Here is a 21,954-nt window from a genome sequence, read left to right as displayed (position 1 = left end):
AGAACTTTTATGACAGCGGAAAAAGTTATTAGTTGCATTTAAAACATTAAAATATCAGATTTGGACATCTTGATGTTATCATCAGAACTGGTAGGAAAACTGATCTCCTGTTCCAAGACAGGCCTGGGAATTTTGCCCCATCATAGGAAAACAAAATGATGTTAATATATCCCAAACCAATTATTCAAAACCTAGATCCATTTAAGACAACAATTCCAAATTAAGATCTTCCATTTTGGTTTTGAGTCCTTAGTTTTTCTTTTCTAGTCTTCAATCCTTAGCTTTCACTTCACTTCAGAAGGTTGAAAACCCAAAAAAAGAATTTTTCTTCTATGCTACTTTGGAATTTGTCATTTAGACAGTTGTGAGAGCTGTTTACAACGTTTCTGCTCAGAAACCTCTCAAGCTCTACCTTCTCCCATAAGCAAATTCAGTTTTGACAAATGAGCATTTTGTGATAGGAGAACTTATTTCAAAGTATTCTCTGCCAGCTTTAATTGTTAGAGGGTGGCCAATACACAGGATCTTAGTCTGCATCTTTTGGCATAGTTGGTGAGGGGTTTGGAACACAAGCCCTATGAGGAGCAGCTGAGGGAGCTGGGGTTGCTAAGCCTGGAGAAGAGGAGGCTCAGGGGAGACCTTATTGCTCTCTACAACTACCTGAAGGGAGGCTGTAGACAGGCAGGGGGCTGGTCTCTTCTCCCAGGCAACCAGCACCAGAACAAGAGGACACAGTCTCAAGCTGCACCAGGGGAGGTTCAGACTGGATGTTTGGAAGAAATTCTACACAGAGAGAGAGATTGCCCGTTGGAATGGGCTACCCGGGGAGGTGGTGGAGTCACCATCATTGGAGGTGTTCAGGACGAGGCTTGACAGGATGCTTGGTTGCATGGTTTAGTTGATTAGGTGGTGTTGGGTGATAGGTTGGACACGATGATCTTGAAGGTCTCTTCCAACCTGGTCTATTCTATTCTATTCCATTCTATTCTATCCCCCTCTTGGCTACAACTTCCTTTCAGGTAGTTGTAGACACAGTCTCAAGCTGTGCCAGGGGAGGTTTGGGCTGGATGTGAGGAAGAAATTCTTCCCAGAAAGAGAGATTGGCCATTGGAATGTGCTGCCCAGGGAGGTGGTGGAGTCACCATCACTGGAGGTGTTTAAGAAGACACTGGATGAGGCACTCAGTGCCGTGGTTTAGTTGATAAGATGGTGTTGGGTGATAGGTTGGGCTTGATGATCTTGAAGGTCTTTTCCAACCCATTTAACTCTGTAATTCTCTAATTCTGTAATTCTATTAATTCCATATTTCACTTCCCTCATGGCATCATCTTCTCAGCTCTGGAGAAAACAGCTTTTCATTAAAAAAAAACAACCCAACAACCAATAATCTAATCCTTATGATTATTGCAGAAGAACCTGAAAACATGAATGTCAGTGGTGAGAAAAACAAGTGGAACAGAAACCAGGATTTTTATTTTGTAACTTTTTTTTTGGCCATTAAGCCAATTTTGCTATTAAGTCACAGCAGGAGTATTTAAAAAATAATTCCATCTCCTCGAAGAAGTCTGTGTGTCAGGCTTCTGACTGTGCAGCCTGGCTTTCCAATGGGAATTATATAGAAGAGTCCCACCAAAAAAGTCCCTTGTCCAGATTGTTGATAAAGATATTAAACAAGACTGGTCCCAAAACTGAGCCCTGGGGAACACCACTGGTGACTGGCCACCAACTGGATTTAAATCCATTCACCACCACTCTTTGGGCCTGGCCATCCAGCCTGGTTTTTATCCAGGGAATTGTCCACCCATCCAAGCCATTTTCTTTACAAGGATGCTGTGAGAGACAGTGTCAAAACCTTTACTAAAGTTCATGAAAGCAACATCCACAGACTCATCCACAAGGCAGGTCATCTTTTTTGTAGAAAGAGACCAGTTCAGTCAAGTAGGACCTGCCTTTCGTAAACCCATGGTGACTGGACCTGATCACCTGGTTCTCCTGTATGTGATATGTGATAGCGCTCAAATTTCTTCACTCCATTACTTGAGGTCAGTGATAGGCCTGTAGTTCCCTGCATGCCCTTCTGGCTCTTCTTGCAGATGGGCATGACATTTATCAATCTCTAGTCAAATTAGACCTCCCTGGTTGGTCAGGACTGCTGGGAAGTGGTGGAAAGTGGCTCGGTGAGCACTTTGGCCAGCTCCCGCAGTGTCCTTAGGTGGATCCAATCTGTCTCCATAGACTGCTGTTTGTCACAGTATCACAGTATCACCAAGGTTGGAAGAGACCTCGAAGATCATCAAGTCCAACCCATCACCACAGACCTCATGACTAGACCATAGCACCGAATGCCACATCCAATCCCCTCTTGAACACATCCAGGGATGGTGACTCCACCACCTCCCTGGGCAGCCCATTCCAATGGTGAAGGAGTCTCTCAGTGAAGAACTTGTCTAAGTGGTGTAGCAGGTGCTTACCATCTCCCCTTGGATGATGAGGCTTCATTCTACTCCCCATCACTGTCATCCAGCTCAAGGGGCTGGGCACTCAGAGGACAACTGATCTTACTACAAAAGACTGAAGCAAAACCAGCATTAAGCACCTCAGCCTTTTATTTATTCTTGGTCACTATGTTTCTCCCAACATCCAATAAAGGATGAAGATTCTCCTCAGCCCTCCTTTTGCTGTTAATGGATTTATAGAAATATTTTTTATTGTTTTTCACAGCAGTAGCCAGATTAAATTCTAATTGGGTTTTGGCCTCTGCTCTGTAATAAAAGGTTTAAGTTGTTGTTGCCATTCTGCTAAAACAAATCTGTCATTTGTTTAGTTGCAAATAAATCTCTAGGCAAAATTGTGTAAGCAGCTGCTCCTCTTACAAAGGGAAAGGTTATCGGGACATTAATTGGGAGTTAAATTTATGGTATCTGGAAGCAAAATAAAGCAAACACCAAGGAAAAGAAAAGGAAAGAGCTTTGGGATTTAAAGTCTCCATTGATGTTAATGAATTAAAAATGTCCTGGACACAAGGGGCAAATGGCAAGGAAAAACTTGTGTCCGTTATATTAAACACTGGAAAACCTCGTGGTGACCACAATACAGAGAGAGAAGAAATCTATTCACTGATGGCAAGCTTGTGAACATCTTAATTAATTTAAATGTCTTACCTGTCATGTAACACTTGATATCCTGAGAGTTGCTAATGGGATTGTTGTTTTTGAACATATACAGGTTGAAAGGCATTATGTTATTGCTACTTAGATGCTTCCACATATCATGGTCTGGACTTGTCCACCGACCCGCTAGCACATCATAGTCTCTCCGTCCCATATGGATAAGCTTTGTGAGGGGGTCATACAGTCCTCCATGGTAGCCAATGATGATCTGGAAGTTGGGATTGGTGTCCATATAGATCTCCCCATATGCTGTGTACAGTATCTGCTTTATCATTAAGCCAGTCCCACTGAACACAGCCAAAGGAGTGCCAATGTTATCGCAGGCTATGTAGAATTCATCACCGCTGCTGAGCTCCATTGCAAAGAGGTGGCCTTGGAGGTCATAGTAGAGAGAGGTGATCTCAGAGCTTGAGTGGTTGTATAAATGTGTGACCTTGGTTGGGCTGGTCAGGTCTGCGTAGAAGAACTGCAAGTGATGGCCATGGCTGGTTTTGCTAGAGACTCTCCTTCCTAGGCCGTCATAGCGATATTTCACACTCCACCCACTAGCTTTATTGTAGGCTTTGATGAGCAGGCCAGCTGAATTGTACTCAAAGATATCATTGCCCCTTTGCTTCAGGAAACCATCTTCATCCATTTTGTACTGCACATCCCCCAGTCTAGTAATCCTGTCCCTGAGGTCGTACCGGAGCGGTGTAAGGCGGGCACTGTTCCCTGGACTCAACAAATGGAGGTTTCCATTCAGGTCATAGCTGTAACGCCAGAGCGGCTTGTCATTGATAGACACTGTCTGCAACTGGCCATCAGCATCATATTCATATGAGTACCTAGTTGTGTTTGCATAAGGGCCAACCTTCAGCTCTTTCTTGACCACTCTCCCCATGTTGTCATACTGCACAGTCATCCAGTACATGAGAGACCGAAATATCTCGTACTGGACCTCCTTCATCCTGCCATAGGCATCAAAATGCTTAGTGTGAGTCATGACAGCAGTGGTGATAATCTGGTTGATATCATAGTAAATGACTCCAAATTTGCCAAATTGCTCAGTTTTGCCTGACACATCATCATACCTGTAGAGATCAATGGGTAAAGGTGTCTCATTGATGACTGCTTGCATGCTGGTGACCCGGAAGCTGTTGTCATAGTTATAGTCAAAGCGTGCGTTCACCATGCCTTCCTCAGTGAAGCGGAAAATCTGTCTGTCGATGAGGGGCCCTATCTGTCTGTATCTGATTGTGCAGGTGAAGCCTTCGTTCTGCAAGTTGATGGTCTTCAGCATCCCAGCAGTTTCATCATAGGTGAAACTGATCTTTGTGGTGTCGTAGAGCATCTCAGCTAACTTGGACAGCTTTCCGTACTTGTAGATGACACGTCTCCCTGTGCCCAAGTACAGAGTGTGGAGGAGCTGCTCGTCCTCTGTGAAATCCTGAATCACTGAGGCGTTGCCTTCTGGCGGCCTGTAGATGTTCCTGTAGTAACCGATGGAACGAATGGTTTCTAAAGTCTGGCGGGCAACGTTGGGCATGGTCACCGAGGACAACCGGTCGTTCTTATCAAACTCAAAGATGTACTGCCTCTGGCTGTGAAGGAGCAGCACCATGGACTGGATGGGAAGGAGAAAAGCATAGATTATATTCTTGGTTTTCAGGCAGAGCTGAGTACTCAACTCCCACAAAACCTGCAAGATTCTCCAATCCAATGAGCATGGCAAGTGAGATAGAAGTCTGCACCCACAGGATTCAGTGGTGAAAGGTATGCACTGCAGAGCACTTCAAACATCCCCAGGTAGGAGTGGGTCAGAGGAAGAAGCAGTTAATGCAGAGACGAAGGGCTAAGTTCAGGATGCTCAGCTGATGAAATCAATACCCTGTAGCTAGCTGCCTCTGCCCAAATTCCCTGTGCCAAAAGCTTTTACAGACTAAATAAATAAAATTGCTAGAGCTACTGAAACAATGCTTGAAACAAGTGTCCCCTGACACCTTCCCATGCCCAATTAATTCATTGTGTCTCCATATCTTTTAGTCTCTTACCGGGAGCTTCTGCCTGCATGTTTAGTTGTCCTGGGATTGGGTTTTGCATTGTTAAAACTCATCCATACAGCTTGTATAATACAAGAAGCAAGTCAATACTTCTTGTTTTTTAAAAGCTACGTTACTGCAGTTTCCTTCAGCTGCTGTAGGGCCAGGCTTTATACAAAACTAGGGAATAAAAAATTGCAGCCCCTGGTATGCAGCATCTGGATCTACAGGACACTGGGCAATGGTAATACCCAGAAGAATTTTAGTCTCGTACCAGTCAAGAGAGCACAGACTACAGAAAACCCTCTACAGTGAGCTGCTGGATTCTTGCCTCATACTTTTAAATCACATGTATTTATTTCCTATGAGGCAGGAATGGGCCATTTGAAGAAGGCAGGATGTCAGACTGCATGGTTTGTTTTCACTCCTACTGTTCACTCCTCTGCTTTTTCCTGAAGATATTTGATATTGCAGCTAGCTCAACAAAGGGATGCTGTGCTTACAAAATCAAATGTCAAAGCCTCACAGCATTAAGACATGCTCCCAGCATGACTGGGAAGAAGCTTCTTAGGCTATTTTCATCTGCACTTCAGTGGTCTGGCATCAAAGTTACTGTGTGCACCTTAGTGTGGGCAGAATAGCAGTATTGGGCTACAAGGACCATAAATCAGCTGGAGGAGAACAGCTGTACTGAAGACAAAGGAATAAAGCTCATTTGCACCAAATGCACAGAATCATAGAATGTTAGGGGTTAGAAGGTAACTCTGGAGATCATTGAGTCCAACCCCCCTGCCAGAGCAGGATCATTTAGGGCAGGTCATACAGGAATGCATCCAGATGGATCTTGAAAGTCTCCAGAGAAGGAGACTCCACAACCTCTCTGGGCAGCCTGTTCCAGTGCTCCGTCACCATTACAGTTACAGAAGCTTTTCCTCATGTTGATGTGGAACTTCCTGTGTTCCATTTTGTATTCATTGCCCCTTGCCCTGTCATAGGACGCCAATGAAAAGAGATCAGCATGTTCTTCTTGAAAGATAAGAGGACTCGTACCTTCTCCAAGTAAGTGTAGCTCCATGACTTGCCATCAGCAAAGATCCTTGATGTAATTCTGCCAGACTGATCATACTCCATCCTTTCTGACATTGTGCCCCTCTGAATCCCTGCAATGTGTCCTCCTGAGGAATAGGTGACATTAACCCCGTTCAGTCGACTGCTGGGTGACCAGAGGCTGGGCCTCCCTGCCTGGTCGTAGAGGATGCGAAGCGTGAACTTGCGGTGGTCATCATAGATTTTCTCTGTCCTTGTCACACGATCAAAGTCAAGGGACAGCAGGTTTCTGTTGTGAACCTACAGCAAAGAGGTGGAGAATTAGAAAGCTGGAACCATTTAAATTACAAGGGTATTCCTTGTTTCACTAGACACCTCTTTCCACCACATGGGAGAATATCCAGCTGTTCATTACTTCTGGATAAGAGGCAATTTTCATAGCTAAGAGTCGTCCTAATGCTGCTTCTGTTGTCTCCAGTGAGGAGAGAAGCAGAACAACAGGGTACTTGTGAAACATCACCACAGTGAAGGAATATTGTCCCTCTTCCAAACCTATGCTTAGGACTGCTACAGCAGCCTTGTGGTTATAGACCTAGAGAAGATGTAATGACAACTTGTTGCAAGGCATTCTACTTACCAAACCTGGGGCAGGTTCTCTTTTGTTTTCATAGGTGTTGAAAAATAACACTTGCAGAAAGAATCACAGAACCATGGAAATACTCAGATTGGAAAAGACCCTCAGGATCATCAAGTCCAACCAACATCCCTACTCTGCAAAGTTCACCCCTAAACCATATCCCCAAGCACCTAAACCACATCTAAATGACCTTTAAACACATCCAGGGCTGGTGGCTCAACCACCTCCCTGGACAGCACATTCCAATGCCTGACCACTCTTTCTGTGAATTTTTTTTTCCTAATGTGAAGATGGATGGATTTTGTGTCATCATAGTATAAAACAGAGTTTTAATCTGAGTTTACGAATATACTGCAGGCTCAGGAGGTTTAGCCTTTCCCCCAAGATAAAATATGGAGGCCCTGACCACTGTAGAGGTTACACAGATCAAGAACTCTCTGTGAGAGCTGGAGTTGTAGCTTCGCTGTCATGGGGTTATTCAGTGCTGCATAATTACACTCCTGCTACCTTCACTGCCTCTGCATTTCCAAAGATCAAAGGTATCTACTTCAAAGGAAGGAGCAGGAACACATTTTGATTCAGGGATTGTAGCACACAGTGATACAAAAAGGAGCTGATAGCTCAACTCATGTTTAGCCACGTGAGCAAGGAGACTTACAAAGCCACATCATCACAGCAGCAAAGTACTCAGCAAGGACAAAAGCCCCAATAATCCAGTGTGAGCTTGCCAGTGAAGACAGCTCTTTTTTCCATCTCATCAGTTCTGAACCTCTTTCAGCTGCTGAACCCCACTTTTTTTTGCAGGGTTTAAAAATAGAAACATAGAAACATTCATTCAGGTTGGAAAAGACCCTCAGGATCACCAAGTCCCACCAATAACCCTACTCTACAAAGTTCACCCCTAAACTGTATCTCAATGCATCACATCCAAATGACCTTTAAACACATTCAGGGTTGGTGACTCAACCACCTCCCTGGGCAGCCCATTCCAATGCCTGACCACTCTTGCTGTGAACAAACGTTTTCCTAATGTCCAGTCTAAACCTACTCAGTCGCAGCTTGAGTCTGTTCCCTCTTGTTCTATCACCTGTGAGAAGAGACCAGCACCAGCCTCTCTACAACATCTTTCAAGCTACACAGGCTTCCGGCATGAATTTCAAACTCCAAATAGTTGACTTGGTTTTCAGTTCTCTGTGTGGCACTTCACCTGCAGTCAGTAAACTGAGGTTTACTGCAAGGTCTTCAGACTGCAAGGTAAACACCCTGCCTTCTATACTGAGTGAAGTTGAGAATCCTGACCTGAGCACTGCTCTCAGTTCGCGTCCAGCTTTTATTCTTGCCATTACTTCAAGATGTGTGATTGAATTTCTCCTATATTTTGAGAGATGTGAGGGTATCTGAGAGCTAAACTTCAGGAGAAAGGATGTGACAGAGCCAATAGATAAGGAGCTCCTCAGCCCTGTAGGGATGGGAGAGGGAATGACAGGACTACTGCAGTGCTTTTGTGCTGTGTGGGCAGATATCTATGGTGAAACCTAGGGAATGGGGACACTGCAACATCACAGAATCATAGAATGGTTTGGGTGGGAAGGGACCTTAAATATCATCTAGTTCCACACCTGCCTGGCATCAGCAGAGACACCTTCCACTAGACTAGGTTGCTCACAGCCCCATCCAACTCGGCCTTGAACACTTCCAGGGAGGAAGCATCCACACCTTCTCTGGGCAACATGCACCAGTGTCTCACCACCTTCAGAATAATGAATTAATTTTTTTCCCCCTAATATCTAGTCTAAACCTACCCTCTTTCAGTTTAAAACCACCACCCTTTGTCCTATTACTACACTCCCTGATAAAGAGTCTCTCTTCATCCTTCCTGTAGGCCCCCTTTAAGTACTGAAAGGCTGCTATAGGGTCTTCCTGGAGCTTTCTTTTCTCCATGCTGAACAACCCCAATGCTCTCAGCCTGTGGTCCTCACAGGGGACATAAATCAGAATTGAAAAGAAGGTAACCCAGGAGCTGGGGCTGGAAGAGGCAAAATCACAGCTGAGAAACTGGAAATGAGCTGAGGATGCAGCCAAGAGAGAAGGAATCTGTGCCATGATGTAAGTGTGAAGATGATGTAACAGGAGGCAAGTGCAAAAAATTATTTTCAGCTTGTGAATAATGATGCCAAAAGGCAGGTATGACTTGAGGCATGGAATGGCATGGAAAAGTAGATGATGCTCCAGTTTGATGCATCTAAACCAGAATGTAAATGGGCAGAAGGAGAAAGGGAATCAGCCAACAGTCCACTGTAAGGGGCAAGCTGGGAAATAATTAAAAAGGTATCATGACTGTAAGTACAGATACAAGTAATTAACAGAGCCATTTGATACCTGGTAAATGCTTGCTGCTATAAATAAACAGAAGTGGCAACTGCTTGCTGAAAACACAACCCAGCAAAGCAGCAAGGAATAGGATTTCTGCCTTCCATCTATTAACAGAGCAGCTCCAGCCTGGCAGCTGCAGCTTCTTCCACTGCTGGTCTCTGCCAAGAGAGTTGGAAAGGGCTCTTCCAGCCTGGGACAGTAATCCAGGCTGAAAACGGTCCCCTTAATCCCTAGCCCAGCAGCACTGCCATTCAGTGTGGTGGAAGGACCAAATAACAGCTCCCAGGATATCTCTTAAGCTCAGTCCAAATTTCTGCATCCCATTAATAGTGCCCTAAGTCATTCCACCCTCCCCATGCTCTGGCAAGGACTAGTTGGAACCAATCTCTTTATTTTTTTGTTTTTTAATGCTGTGCTTTCTGCTGCTCTCTTGGTGTAATCTCTCTTATCTCTGAGAAGTGCTGCAGTGCCAACAGCCACCCCTCATGATGACAGGCAAAGTGAACTCTACCCTGCCAGATAGCCTCTGAAGAGGGGATAAATCTCTTTCAGCCTTGTTCAAGGATGAAATCCTTGAATCATAGACTCTTCAACTAGAGTAGGCTGCTCAAAGCCTCATCCAGCCTGGCCTTGAACATTTCCAGGGATGGGGCATCTATAACTTCTCTGGGCAACCTGCTCCAGTGCCTCATCACTCTCACATTAAAGAATTTCTTCCTGATTTAAAATCTTCCCCTCTTTCACTTTAAACCCATTACCTCTTGTCCTGTTACTACACACCCTTGTTACGAGTCCTTCTCCAGCTCTCTGTAGACCCCCTTTAAGTACTGAAACACTTTGCTAAGGTCTCCCAGAGCCTTCTCTTCTCCAGAATGAATAGAAGTGAATTTTCTGCCAAAGCACTGACAGGGCTGCAGGCTTCAGTCCAATATCTATGTTTTATAGTGAGCAGCTAAATAAGGTGCCATCCTACATCCTGGAGTTCTTATCCTGGAACAGGGTCTGAAAAGCTCCTGCAAAAAGGCTCTCGCCCCTCAGAGCATTTGGCAAGGTTTTTGATCAGCACAGGCTCAATACAGGATAAATTTAAATCCATGGTTCACAGTGTATTTGCTGTCCTCTTTATAATGTGAGAGACTAAATTCAACCCCAAGCTCTTGTTCCACAGCACCTTACTCAATCCCTTAGCTTGCTCAAGAAAACCAAGAGCATATACATGCCACCGTCTCCCATTTCCCCTATGCTTCCCATGGAGCTCCGTTAGCTTAAATTAAAATTAAACAACATGCATTGATCTCCCTGGGAGCACAGGAGCACAAAAAGGGGAAGATTTCTCATGAAAACACTCTGGCAACCTTCAGCAGAGGAGGGCAAACAATACCTCTGCAGTGACAACTCCAGGAGCCAACAACATCCATGTGATAAATGGCTGCCTACAAAGCAATTTCCCCAGCGAGCTGCTAAAACCGTTGGGGTGGCTACATCCAGACCCTGACACCATGAAGAAATTGTAGAGATGATGCTGGACTGTCCTTGTTGATCAACGCACCATGAATGGTTAGCAGCACATCCAAAGAGACCTCCCTGGTCATGCCACTTCTGGGGAGTGTCTGGGACACCGGGTTTCGATGCCACCATTAACTTGCTGCCAAGGACTTGGAAAAACAAAGCGACTTACAGTTGAGTTTCCATGGTTAAACAAATGAAGGAGCTGAGCCAGCAGCTCTGTCTCTTTTGGCTGTCCTATTTGCTCCACTGTCAGAGATTATTTTACATCCTTCTTAATTGAAAAAACCTCAAGTTTGTTTAATGGGAAAAAAAAAAAAAAAGGAGGAAGGAGCTCTGTTCCTTGGAGCAGAGTTTACCTAACACTTTCCCTTGCAGATGGCCTTTGTGTTGCTGTTGGCCACTGGTAGGTTGAAATTGCAGTCAGCCAATTTGCAAAGATATCTCACTGCTAGATTAGAGTATCACAGCCTTCCATGGGAAGTGTGGGATAGGAGAGGGAAAATAGGCTCTTTTAACACATTTGTGCTGCTTTACTGATGCCTGGCCAAGCACAGAACCAGGTCAGTATTGATGGAGATGGGAAAAAGGCATGAAGATTGGCCCTTTTCCCTTCATCCATGTGTGGCCGTTTGACGCTGTGCCTTTAAGGAAGGGGCACACTGGCTAAATGTTTGTAAAATATTTTGGTATTCTAAACGAATTTCATTGGTAGGATTGTGGGAGGAGAGATTGGACCCAGGGGAGTTGGGAACTTTCTCTCAGTCTTCCTTCCTTCGCTGTCCCTCTCGGCTGGATCTGCTTGTGGGCTTCTTGCCAAAAGATAAGATACTAACTCCCTGTGCAAGGCCTTTATTCCTTTCCTGCCCTGTTAACCGTCCTCGTCTCTTCTTCTACCTCTTTTGGGGGAGAAGGGAGGTAGGGGGGTGAAGGGGGCACAGAGGGAAGCCCCCTCTGTGGGGGGTCTGGTTTCTGGTTGAGTTCATTTGCTGTATATTCCTGTATATACTGTAAAATACCTGTATTTGTTGTGTTACACAGAATCTGTTTCCTTGTAAAATATAATCTCATTTCTCCGACTGGGTTTAGCCGTGGTCTTTTTCTCAGTGGGGGAGGGAAAGCAGAGCCTTTCCTTTCAAACCACCACACTCTTTTTTATTGGCTCACCAACGTAGGACCATTTGGATAACTCTGCGTGATCAGTTTGGTGAGAACATGAACAGGTGGGATGGCCAACCAACTTCTAATCTTTTCAGGAGACTGAGGGAACTGCAAAGTGGCAGAACCCAGGGTAGCAATACCAGAAGGGTAGCTGTTACTTCCACAGTTCCCCAGGACAACAATGACAGCTCCAACAGTGACTCCAGTTCTAACACTGCACAGTGTGCTCGTTGCACCTGTGGAAATGTTCCCCACAATTAGGGGTGCCCTGCCTCCCGCCAGGGGGAGGAGAGGGATAATGGAGATAACAGAATCTATTGGGATGTGTACATCCAGTGGCCTGGCACTTCACACTTTCAGAAGTACAGGGCCTTGGTTGACACAGGAGCTCAGTGCACCATATTGCCATCAAATTATCAGGGATCGGAGTCTATAACTATTCTGGGAGTCACTGGTGGATCTCAAGAGTTAAGTAAGGTAGAGGTTAATATAAGTCTAACTGGTAAGCAGTGGAAGAAGCATACAGTTGTGACCGGACCTGATGCACCTTGTATTTTGGGAATTGATTTTCTGAGAGAAGGGCGTTTCAAGGACCCTAAAGGTTACAAATGGGCAAAAGAGCACGGTATTGAGTGGATTTTCCACATTCCTTACTATGCACCAGCTGCAGGCAAGATTGAACGCTACAACGGTTTGTTGAAGACCACTCTCAAAGCCATGGGAGGTGGATCTTTGAAAAACTGGGAGAAACATTTAGCACAAGCAACCTGGCTGGTGAATAGTAGAGGTTCAGTGAACCGAGCTGGACCGGCACATTCAGATCTGCTACGAAGAGTAGAAGGTGATAGAGTTCCTGTTGTTAGAGAAAAAAATCTATTAGGTAAAACTGTTTGGGTATTTTCACCCTCAGGAGAGGCTAAACCTGTCCGAGGGGTGGTTTCAGCAGAAGGTCCGGGTCACACTTATTGGGTAATGCAAGAGAATGGTCAAATTCAGTGTATTCCACAAAGAAATTTAACTTTAGCTGAAAGAGCTTAATTTCAGACTGTTGTACAGCTACAACGCGCCCAAAGGAAGAATCCCTGAGGAATCTACAGTGCACGAACCCTGAGAGCCCTGAGTCAACTGAGAGTCTGTGGTCGTTTGAGGCTGTGCCTTTAAGAACAAACACTGCTGGAACACACTGGCTAATGTTTTTGGTACTAGAACCAAAACATTCTGATATTCTAAACGAATTTCATTGGTTGATAAACAAAAATTCAGCTTTAGATTGTGAAGCGGTTGGAAATTTTTTTTTTTTTTCCTCAGTTCAGTTGGGTTTGGGAGTTGGGGGAGTTTGGTGTTTCAGCCTGTTCTCCCTGCCTGCTTCTTCTGCGAACTGCTGGACTTGGCCTTCAGATAAGCAAACACTAATCCTGCATGGGCTTTTGAAGCTTGCTAACAACTCTTTTCCTTAGTAACTTGCCTTTCTCTCTCTCTAACCCCTTTTTGGGGAAAAAGGGAGGTAAGGGGGGGAGAGAGGGGGTTCCAAAGAGGGGATCCCTCCCTGAGGGAGGGATTTTTGTTGTGTTATTTGTCTTTGCTGTGTATTTCTGTGTATATATTGTAAATACCTGTATATATTGTGTTATATATAACCTGCTTTCCATATATGCTTGTAAATATATAGCTTTTGCTCTTCGACTGAGTTAGCTGTGGTTTCTTACTCTGTGGAGGAGGGAGAGCTAAGCCCTCTCTCAACCTACCACATTTATTGGCTGCTCAACGTGGGGCTTGCTGACAAATTAGTTTGATTTATTGCTTGCTTAAGTCGAACGAGCAAACATGAAGGTGTTTTGGCTTTTTGAGCGTCTGTTCTTCTCGGTCTTTGGTGTATTGATCTACAAGTATTGCCTGGGTATGATTATCGATAAGATAGGTAAATATATAATGCAAAAATTATATTTGTGGTTTAAGTACAAGATTCGGCTTCTGTATGATCAGTGCCTGGAATTCTTTTATGTTAAAAAGTACAGGAATGTTACATCTAGCACACTCCCTATTGAGATAAAAGAGTTTAAGATTCCGCTCGGTGAAAGGGTAATTTTAAGTGATGGCTGGGATCCAAAGCTGATTTTCTTGATGTGTGTAGTCCTGCTGCTGGTGATAAGTAATGTGTATTTGCTAGTGACACTGTACCGGGAGAGAAAAGTTTATAAGGCATGTTTTGTTATTAGACGGAGGACAAAGAGACGAAAACGCCACCCTAGCTCTGTTTCAGGAACATCCAGTGAGGATGATAATGGAGAATCTGTGTCAGTTAAAGATAAAGCTAAAAAGTCAATCGGCAAGGCAGCTCTGAATAGCAATGGTGATGATTCTGGCAAGCAGCCAGGGGCTACAGTAGCCCCAAACATGGCGGCTCCTGTGTCCCAGGCAGCCACCATTAACGAGGCAAAGTCATTTCCTCCTTCTTCCATGGCAGGAGCGGAAGCGTCCTCCAAAGCAACTAATCTGTCTCAAAGCTTATCAGCTTCTGATAATAAGGCAGCTGGAAACCCAAACACAGCTCCAGTAAAGCAAGTAGCAGTTTTAACAACAAGGAAGGGTAAGACTAAAGCTGATTCAGGAGCTGACGGGGATGCACAGCAAGGTTCTTCTGCTGGGGAGGAAGAGAAAATCTGTCTTAAAAATATAGCTGAGTTATTGAGATCATCAGAGGATCGAGATGCATCTCTTGGTAGGACAGCAGCTAGTGGTGGTGCTTCTCAGCTTAAAGGGATCCTTGAGAGGTTGTTGGGACCACAAGTTGAGGAACAGGAGGCAGAAGAGCAAGAACAAGATGACATAACCGACTGCTCTTCACCACGTGAGGAGCTTAGAAATGTGAGAAAAGACTATCTCAGAGCAGATAAGGAGCCAGTTCTCGCTTGGCTTGGTAGATGTTATGATACAGGTGCTCCAGCTCTAATGGTTGGAGACAAGTCAGCAGCCCAGCTAGGAACTCTCTCAAAGGATAATGGAATAGATAGACATCTAGGCAAGGCTCTCGGTAAGGTTAATCTGTGGATACGCCTTCTAATGGCGGTTCTCATGAGATACCCTTCCCGAGATGATCTTCCATGGAATCCTAAGCCCTGGACTACCATAGATGAGGGAATTAAGCGTCTGAGAGAATTTGCTGTTAGAGAGGTACTCTATGGTGAACATGAATCTCTGAATCCTGATGATGTTCCTGTAGGAAATGGTCTTGCTAAAAAGCTCATCAAGCTTGCTCCTTCCAATTATGCAAACATTCTGGCAAGCAGAATTGTAGCAAGAAATTATGGTGGAGCTCCTCTTACGGTTGGCCAATTCACTGATCAATTGAGACAATTGGATGATAGCATGACACGTGTTTCTTTGGTTTCAGCCATTGAAACTCTGTCTGGAAAACTGGAGAATTGCATGAAAGAGCTGAAGGATGAATTTAAAAACACCATCTCCCAATTGGCACAAAGAGATGATTCCAATTCTTCCTCCAGGTGGGTACAGGTTTCATCTGTGAGGAATAGACATCCTCCAAGGAGGTCATTCCAAAACAGATCAAACCAAAACAGACCACCAAGGCAGTCACGTAGGACTATTTGGATTACCCTGCGTGATCAGTTTGGTGAGAACATGAACAGGTGGGATGGTCAACCAACTTCTAATCTTTTCAGGAGACTGAGAGAACTGCAAAGTGGCAGAACCCGAGGTAGCAATACCAGAAGGGTAGCTGTTACTTCTGCAGTTCCCCAGGACAACTCTAGTAGCTCCAACAGTGGCTCCAGTTCTAACACTGCACAGTGTGCTCGTTGCACCTGTGGACATGTTCCCCATAACTAGGGGTGCCCTGCCTCCCGCCAGGGGGAGGAGAGGGGTAATACAGATAACAGAATCTATTGGGATGTGTACATCCAGTGGCCTGGCACTTCACACTTTCAGAAGTACAGGGCCTTGGTTGACACAGGAGCTCAGTGCACCATATTGCCATCAAATTATCAGGGATCAGAGTCCATAACTATTCTGGGAGTCACTGGTGGATCTCAAGAGTTAAGTAAAGTGGAGGTTAATATAAGCTTAACTGGTAAACAATGGAAGAAGCATACAGTTGTGACCAGACCTGATGCACCTTGTATTTTGGGAATTGATTTTCTGAGAGAAGGGCGTTTCAAAGACCCTAAAGGTTACAAATGGGCTTTTGGAGTAGCTTCTGTAGAAATTGATGGACAAAAACTGAAGCTGTCTGCTAGACCTGAGCTTTCTGATGAATCTGCAGTTGTGGGACAACACAAGATTCAGGACATTAAGTTGCCGGTTGCTTCTCGGACTGTGCATCACAGACAATACAGAACCAACCGTGACTCTTTGTTGCCCATTCAGAATCTGATTCGTCAGTTGGAGAGTCAGAAAGTCATCAGCAAAACTCATTCACCTTTCAACAGTCCAGTGTGGCCTGTGCGAAAGCCGAATGGAGACTGGCGTCTGACAGTGGACTACCGAGCCCTGAATGAAGTAACTCCGCCTATGAGTGCAGCAGTACCAGACATGATGGAACTCCAGTATGAGCTGGAATCCAAAGAGGCCAAATGGTATGCTACCATAGACATTGCTAATGCCTTCTTCTCTATTCCCATAGCAGAGGAATGCAGGCCTCAGTTTGCTTTCACCTGGAGAGGAATCCAGTACACTTTCAACAGACTGCCAATGGGCTGGATCCACAGCTCCAGCATCTGTCATGCAGTAATCCATGATGCTCTGGAGGAAGGTGGTGCTCCAGAACACATCCAGTTCATCGATGATATCATCGTCTGGGGTAAAACTGCTGAGGAAGTCTTCGAGAAAGGTAACAAAATCATGGACATTCTCCTGAATGCAGGTTTTGCCATCAAGAGAGACAAAGTGAAAGGTCCTACCACAGAGATCCAGTTTCTGGGAGTGCAGTGGCAGGATGGACGCCGACACATTCCAGTGGATGTGGTAAATAGAGTCTCTACCATGGCAAATCCCACGAACAAGCAAGAAACTCTACGTTTCTTGGGGATAGTGGGATTTTGGAGACTACACATTCCTGGATACAGTCAGATTGTGAAACCTCTGTATGATGTGACTCGAAAGAGGAACAGTTTCCACTGGGGACCTGAACAACAAGCAGCCTTTGACCAGATAAAGCAAGAAGTAGTCCAAGCAGTGGGTCTGGGACCTGTGCGAGATGGTCCAGACATTAAGAACATTTTGTACACGGCTGCAGGTGACAATGGTCCAACCTGGTGCTTGTGGCAAAAAGCTCCAGGTGAGACACGTGGACGACCTCTTGGTTTCTGGAGTCGAGGTTACAGAGGTTCAGAGGCTAATTACACTCCAACAGAGAAAGAGATTCTAGCTGCCTATGAAGGAGTGAAAGCAGCTTCTGAAGTAATTGGAACTGAGTCACAACTTCTCTTAGCTCCCAGATTGCCAGTTTTGAATTGGATGTTCAAAGGCAAAGGTTCCACACCACATCATGCCACAGATTCCACCTGGTCTAAGTGGATGGCCCTGATAACACAGAGAGCTCGAATGGGAAATCTTGAAAGACCTGGTCTGGTGGAGGTGATCTCAAGTTGGCCTGAAGATACCAACTGTGCTAAACCTCCAGAGGAGAGAGTAACTCGTGCTGAGGAAGCTCCTCCTTACAATGACCTTTCTGATGATGAAAAGAAATATGCTTTGTTCACAGACGGTTCCTGTTGTCTCGTCGGGAACAAGCGAAGGTGGAAGTCTGCTGTGTGGAGTCCAACACGCCGAGTTGCAGAGGCGAAGGATGGAGAAGGAGAATCCAGTCAGTTTGCAGAGGTAAAAGCTGTCCAGCTAGCTCTCGACATGGCTGAACGTGAGAGATGGCCAAAGCTTTATCTCTACACCGACTCATGGATGGTAGCCAATGCTCTATGGGGTTGGCTAAAGAACTGGAAAAAGAATGGCTGGCAGAGGAAAGGAAAACCCATCTGGGCAGCTGAACTGTGGCAAGACATTGCTGATCGAATCGAGAGAATTCCAGTGAAAGTGAGACACATTGATGCTCACATTCCCAAGAGCAAAGCTACTGAGGAACAGCAGCACAACCATCAGGCAGATCTAGCTGCAAGAGTTTCTCAAGTAGACAAGGACTCTGAACTTGATCTCGACTGGAAACACCGAGGTGAGATATTCTTAGCTCGGTGGGCTCACGATTCGTCAGGACATCAAGGCAGAGATGCAACATACCAATGGGCTCGTGACAGATCCATAGACATTTCCATGGATGCCATCACACAAGTCATCCATGACTGTGACATTTGTGCTGCTATTAAGCAGGCAAAGAGAATTAAGCCCTTGTGGTATGGTGACAGATGGTCCAAATACAGGTATGGTGAAGCTTGGCAGATTGACTACATCACTCTACCACGTTCTCGTTCTGGTAAGCAGTACGTGCTTACTATGGTAGAGGCGAACACTGGATGGCTGGAAACTTACGCAGTCCCACATGCAACTGCACGCAACACCATTCTCGGTCTGGAGAGACAGATCCTGTGGAGACACGGAACTCCAGAGAGGATTGAGTCAGACAACGGAACTCACTTCAAGAACAACCTTGTAAAGAGCTGGGCAAAAGAGCACGGTATTGAGTGGATTTTCCATATTCCTTACTATGCACCAGCTGCAGGGAAGATTGAACGCTACAACGGTTTGTTGAAGACCACTCTCAAAGCCATGGGAGGTGGATCTTTGAAAAACTGGGAGAAACATTTAGCACAAGCAACCTGGCTGGTGAACAGTAGAGGTTCAGTGAACCGAGCTGGACCTGCACATTCTGATCTGCTACAGAAAGTAGAAGGTGATAGAGTTCCTGTTGTTAGGGAAAAGAATCTGTTAGGTAAAACTGTTTGGGTATTTTCGCCCTCAGGAGAGGCTAAACCTGTCCGAGGGGTGGTTTCAGCAGAAGGTCCGGGTCACACTTATTGGGTAATGCAAGAGAATGGTGAAATTCAGTGTATTCCACAAAGAGATTTAACTTTAGCTGAGAGAGTTTAATTTCAGAATGTTGTACAGCTACAGCGCGTCCAAAGGAAAAGAGTCCCTGAGGAATCTACGGTGCACGAACCCTGAGAACCCTGAGAGCCCTGAGTCAACTGAGAGTCCCTGAGTCCCTGTTTCCCTTTTTCTTCGCTTCGTCTGCGGAGAGACAAACTGTTTTCCATTTTCTTGATTTTGGATTTTCTTGGACTTCTGAATCATCTACATCTGAGTATAGCCGGAATGGACGATGAACTTAACTTACGAACTGTAAATATTGTTCTGGATTGGATGGACAGTACGAACAGCCAATGAAATTGTTTAGAAAGGGGTGGACTGTGGTCGTTTGAGGCTGTGCCTTTAAGAACAAACACTGCTGGAACACACTGGCTAATGTTTTTGGTACTAGAACCAAAACATTCTGATATTCTAAACGAATTTCATTGGTTGATAAACAAAAATTCAGCTTTAGATTGTGAAGCTGTTGGAAAATTTTTTTTTTTTTCCTCAGTTCAGTTGGGTTTGGGAGTTGGGGGAGTTTGGTGTTTCAGCCTGTTCTCCCTGCCTGCTTCTTCTGCGAACTGCTGGACTTGGCCTTCAGATAAGCAAACACTAATCCTGCATGGGCTTTTGAAGCTTGCTAACAACTCTTTTCCTTAGTAACTTGCCTTTCTCTCTCTCTAACCCCTTTTTGGGGAAAAAGGGAGGTAAGGGGGGGAGAGAGGGGGTTCCAAAGAGGGGATCCCTCCCTGAGGGAGGGATTTTTGTTGTGTTATTTGTCTTTGCTGTGTATTTCTGTGTATATATTGTAAATACCTGTATATATTGTGTTATATATAACCTGCTTTCCATATATGCTTGTAAATATATAGCTTTTGCTCTTCGACTGAGTTAGCTGTGGTTTCTTACTCTGTGGAGGAGGGAGAGCTAAGCCCTCTCTCAACCTACCACAGAGTCCCTGTGTTCCTGTTTGCCTTTTCTTCACTTCGTCTGCAGAGAGACAAGCTGGTTTCCATTTTCTTATTTCCTGACTTTTTTGGACTTCTGAATCATCTACACCATGCAGAAGTCCCTGCCCTGTGCCTTATCCCTGCAGTAAAGAAACATTTGCATTGTCTTATTTCCTAGGTCCTTATTTCCTAGATGCTCAAGGAGGCATCTGAGAAACTGACTTCATTATGCTGGACTGGTTTGAGTTCATGGTTACAGGTCATCAATCCCCAAGAACACCCTGCAGCCATGGGAGGAAGGACTGCAACTCATAAAATGTGGAGCCATGAGATGGCAGCAGCAAGGAGGCTGGTTTCAGGAGAGCTCTCTCTTTTACAGTGGCCAGATCCTGCTCTCCCTGTCTCAGAATCTTCCTGAAGAGATGCTACAGCCTCTTTTGGGCATGCTGTTTCCCCATGGAGCACCAAGTCTTTGCTGCTGTCTCATGGGAGCAGTGGGGTGAGGGGAGAGGGAAAGTAATGATTTACTCACATATGGCAGAAAACGATAACATTTCCCCAAATGAACATAAACATGTTGAACTTAACTTCCCTAAGCTTCTCTCTTGCCAGGGAAAGCAGCAATTACTGCTATGAGGCAAGAGGAGAACATGACACACAGACTATGTTAAATGCCAGGCAATCCCCAGGGAAGCAATTAGCACCTTGCAGGTTTATGTCTTCAGGGTGCAGATGCTTCCATGCAGGTACAGACAAGCAGCTGAAAATGTCTTGTACAACCTCATCTGCTCTGAACCCCTGAACAGAGCCATAACTTAGTCCTTCAACCATGTAAGATGCTCTTCTGCTTCACTAGGAGGGCTCGAAATGTGAGTAAATGCTGGCAGATTTATAGGGACACAAGCAACCAGCCTGAAACCTCATTGTGCAAGTGTTTTTCCAAGTGCAGCACAATATAAAACAAAGGCACATTCTGTGTTTGAATCCACTGTGAAATTCTGGGAAGATAAAAATGAGGCGGGCAGCTGAGCTGTGGCTAAATGGGTGGAAACTGCTTTGAACACAAAATAGCTGTGACACAGCTGCAGATTCCAGTAGGCTCTCTCCTTTCAGAAAAGGACCTGCCTGATCATTTCTTTGGTTATTAGAACAAAATAAAAACAAAGCAAACAAGAAGGGTGATGCCAGCTGATTTGCAGCTATACAGCAGTTCCCAGTGAAGGAGCAGCTTCAGCTTTCAGTACAGTTTGCAGTTTTTCTCCTGGTAACAAAATAGGAGGCTTCTGAGGCAAGGGAAAAAGAACAGAGGCTGGGTTGGGGAGGCTGAGGAGCAGTATTTGACAAGTGTAAGTGAGGAGAGATGGGATAAATCACACCAAGGTGGCAGGGGTCACACTGCAGGGAATAAGGAGAGGTGAAGAGTGAGGACTGGGAAACACATATGCCAAAACCAGAGCATAAATATTTACTGCAAAGCTTAAGTGTGAATAAATGGCTGCAGTCCTTTTGCTGTGGTGGCATTACACAGCACAGAACTTATTTCTCAGAGGCCTTGAATTTGCCAGGTGCTGAGCAGCTTCCCAGGAACTGCTCATCAGCCCATGACTCTGAGACTAGCAAGGTACAGGGTGAGTGCACAGGACTTGCTGTTGCCAGTTACCAGCCTTGCCAGCAGCTAGCAGAGGAATTAGAGGCTTATTGGGCAAGATCTTTAAACAGCCTTGACAAGCCTGTGGTGCACTGTGCGGAACAAGGTGTTTCAAACACTTCACTCTCAAGCACAAACAGGACCATGCACTTCTGGAGGAGAGAGAACCATCAAAGCTGGAGCTCTTTGCAACACTTAACTTCAGAGAACAATATAAACTGTGATGTAATGCCCTGTGGGCTCAGTTCTTCAACAGATGAGCAAGTTTCAGGAATCGAGAGATTTTTTTGAGTCTACTCAGTGAACAATAACCACAGAATCATAGAAGTGGTTTGAGTTGCAAGGGACCTTAAGGGTCGTCAACTCACCTGCCATGGACAGAGACACCTTCCACCACACCAAAAGC

General features: G+C 45.1%; 1 protein-coding gene across 1 annotated transcript in view; it reads right to left on the bottom strand.

Annotated features, from left to right (window-relative positions):
- The window catches only part of TENM4 (teneurin transmembrane protein 4), a 901,855-nt gene that overhangs the window by 18,169 nt on the left and 861,732 nt on the right, over positions 1-21,954 (bottom strand). The window contains exons 32-33 of the mRNA XM_054164697.1: positions 6,242-6,538; positions 3,162-4,776 (exon numbers count right to left, since the gene is read on the bottom strand). Of these exons, the coding sequence (XP_054020672.1) occupies positions 3,162-4,776; positions 6,242-6,538 (1,912 nt within the window). The remainder of the gene's footprint in view (positions 1-3,161; positions 4,777-6,241; positions 6,539-21,954) is intronic.

Source organism: Dryobates pubescens, chromosome 10, assembly GCF_014839835.1.
Source record: "Dryobates pubescens isolate bDryPub1 chromosome 10, bDryPub1.pri, whole genome shotgun sequence".
Taxonomy (NCBI): Eukaryota; Metazoa; Chordata; class Aves; order Piciformes; family Picidae; genus Dryobates; species Dryobates pubescens.
The sequence above is the reverse complement of the archived record's forward strand: the minus strand, read 5'-3'. Positions and strand labels throughout refer to the sequence as shown.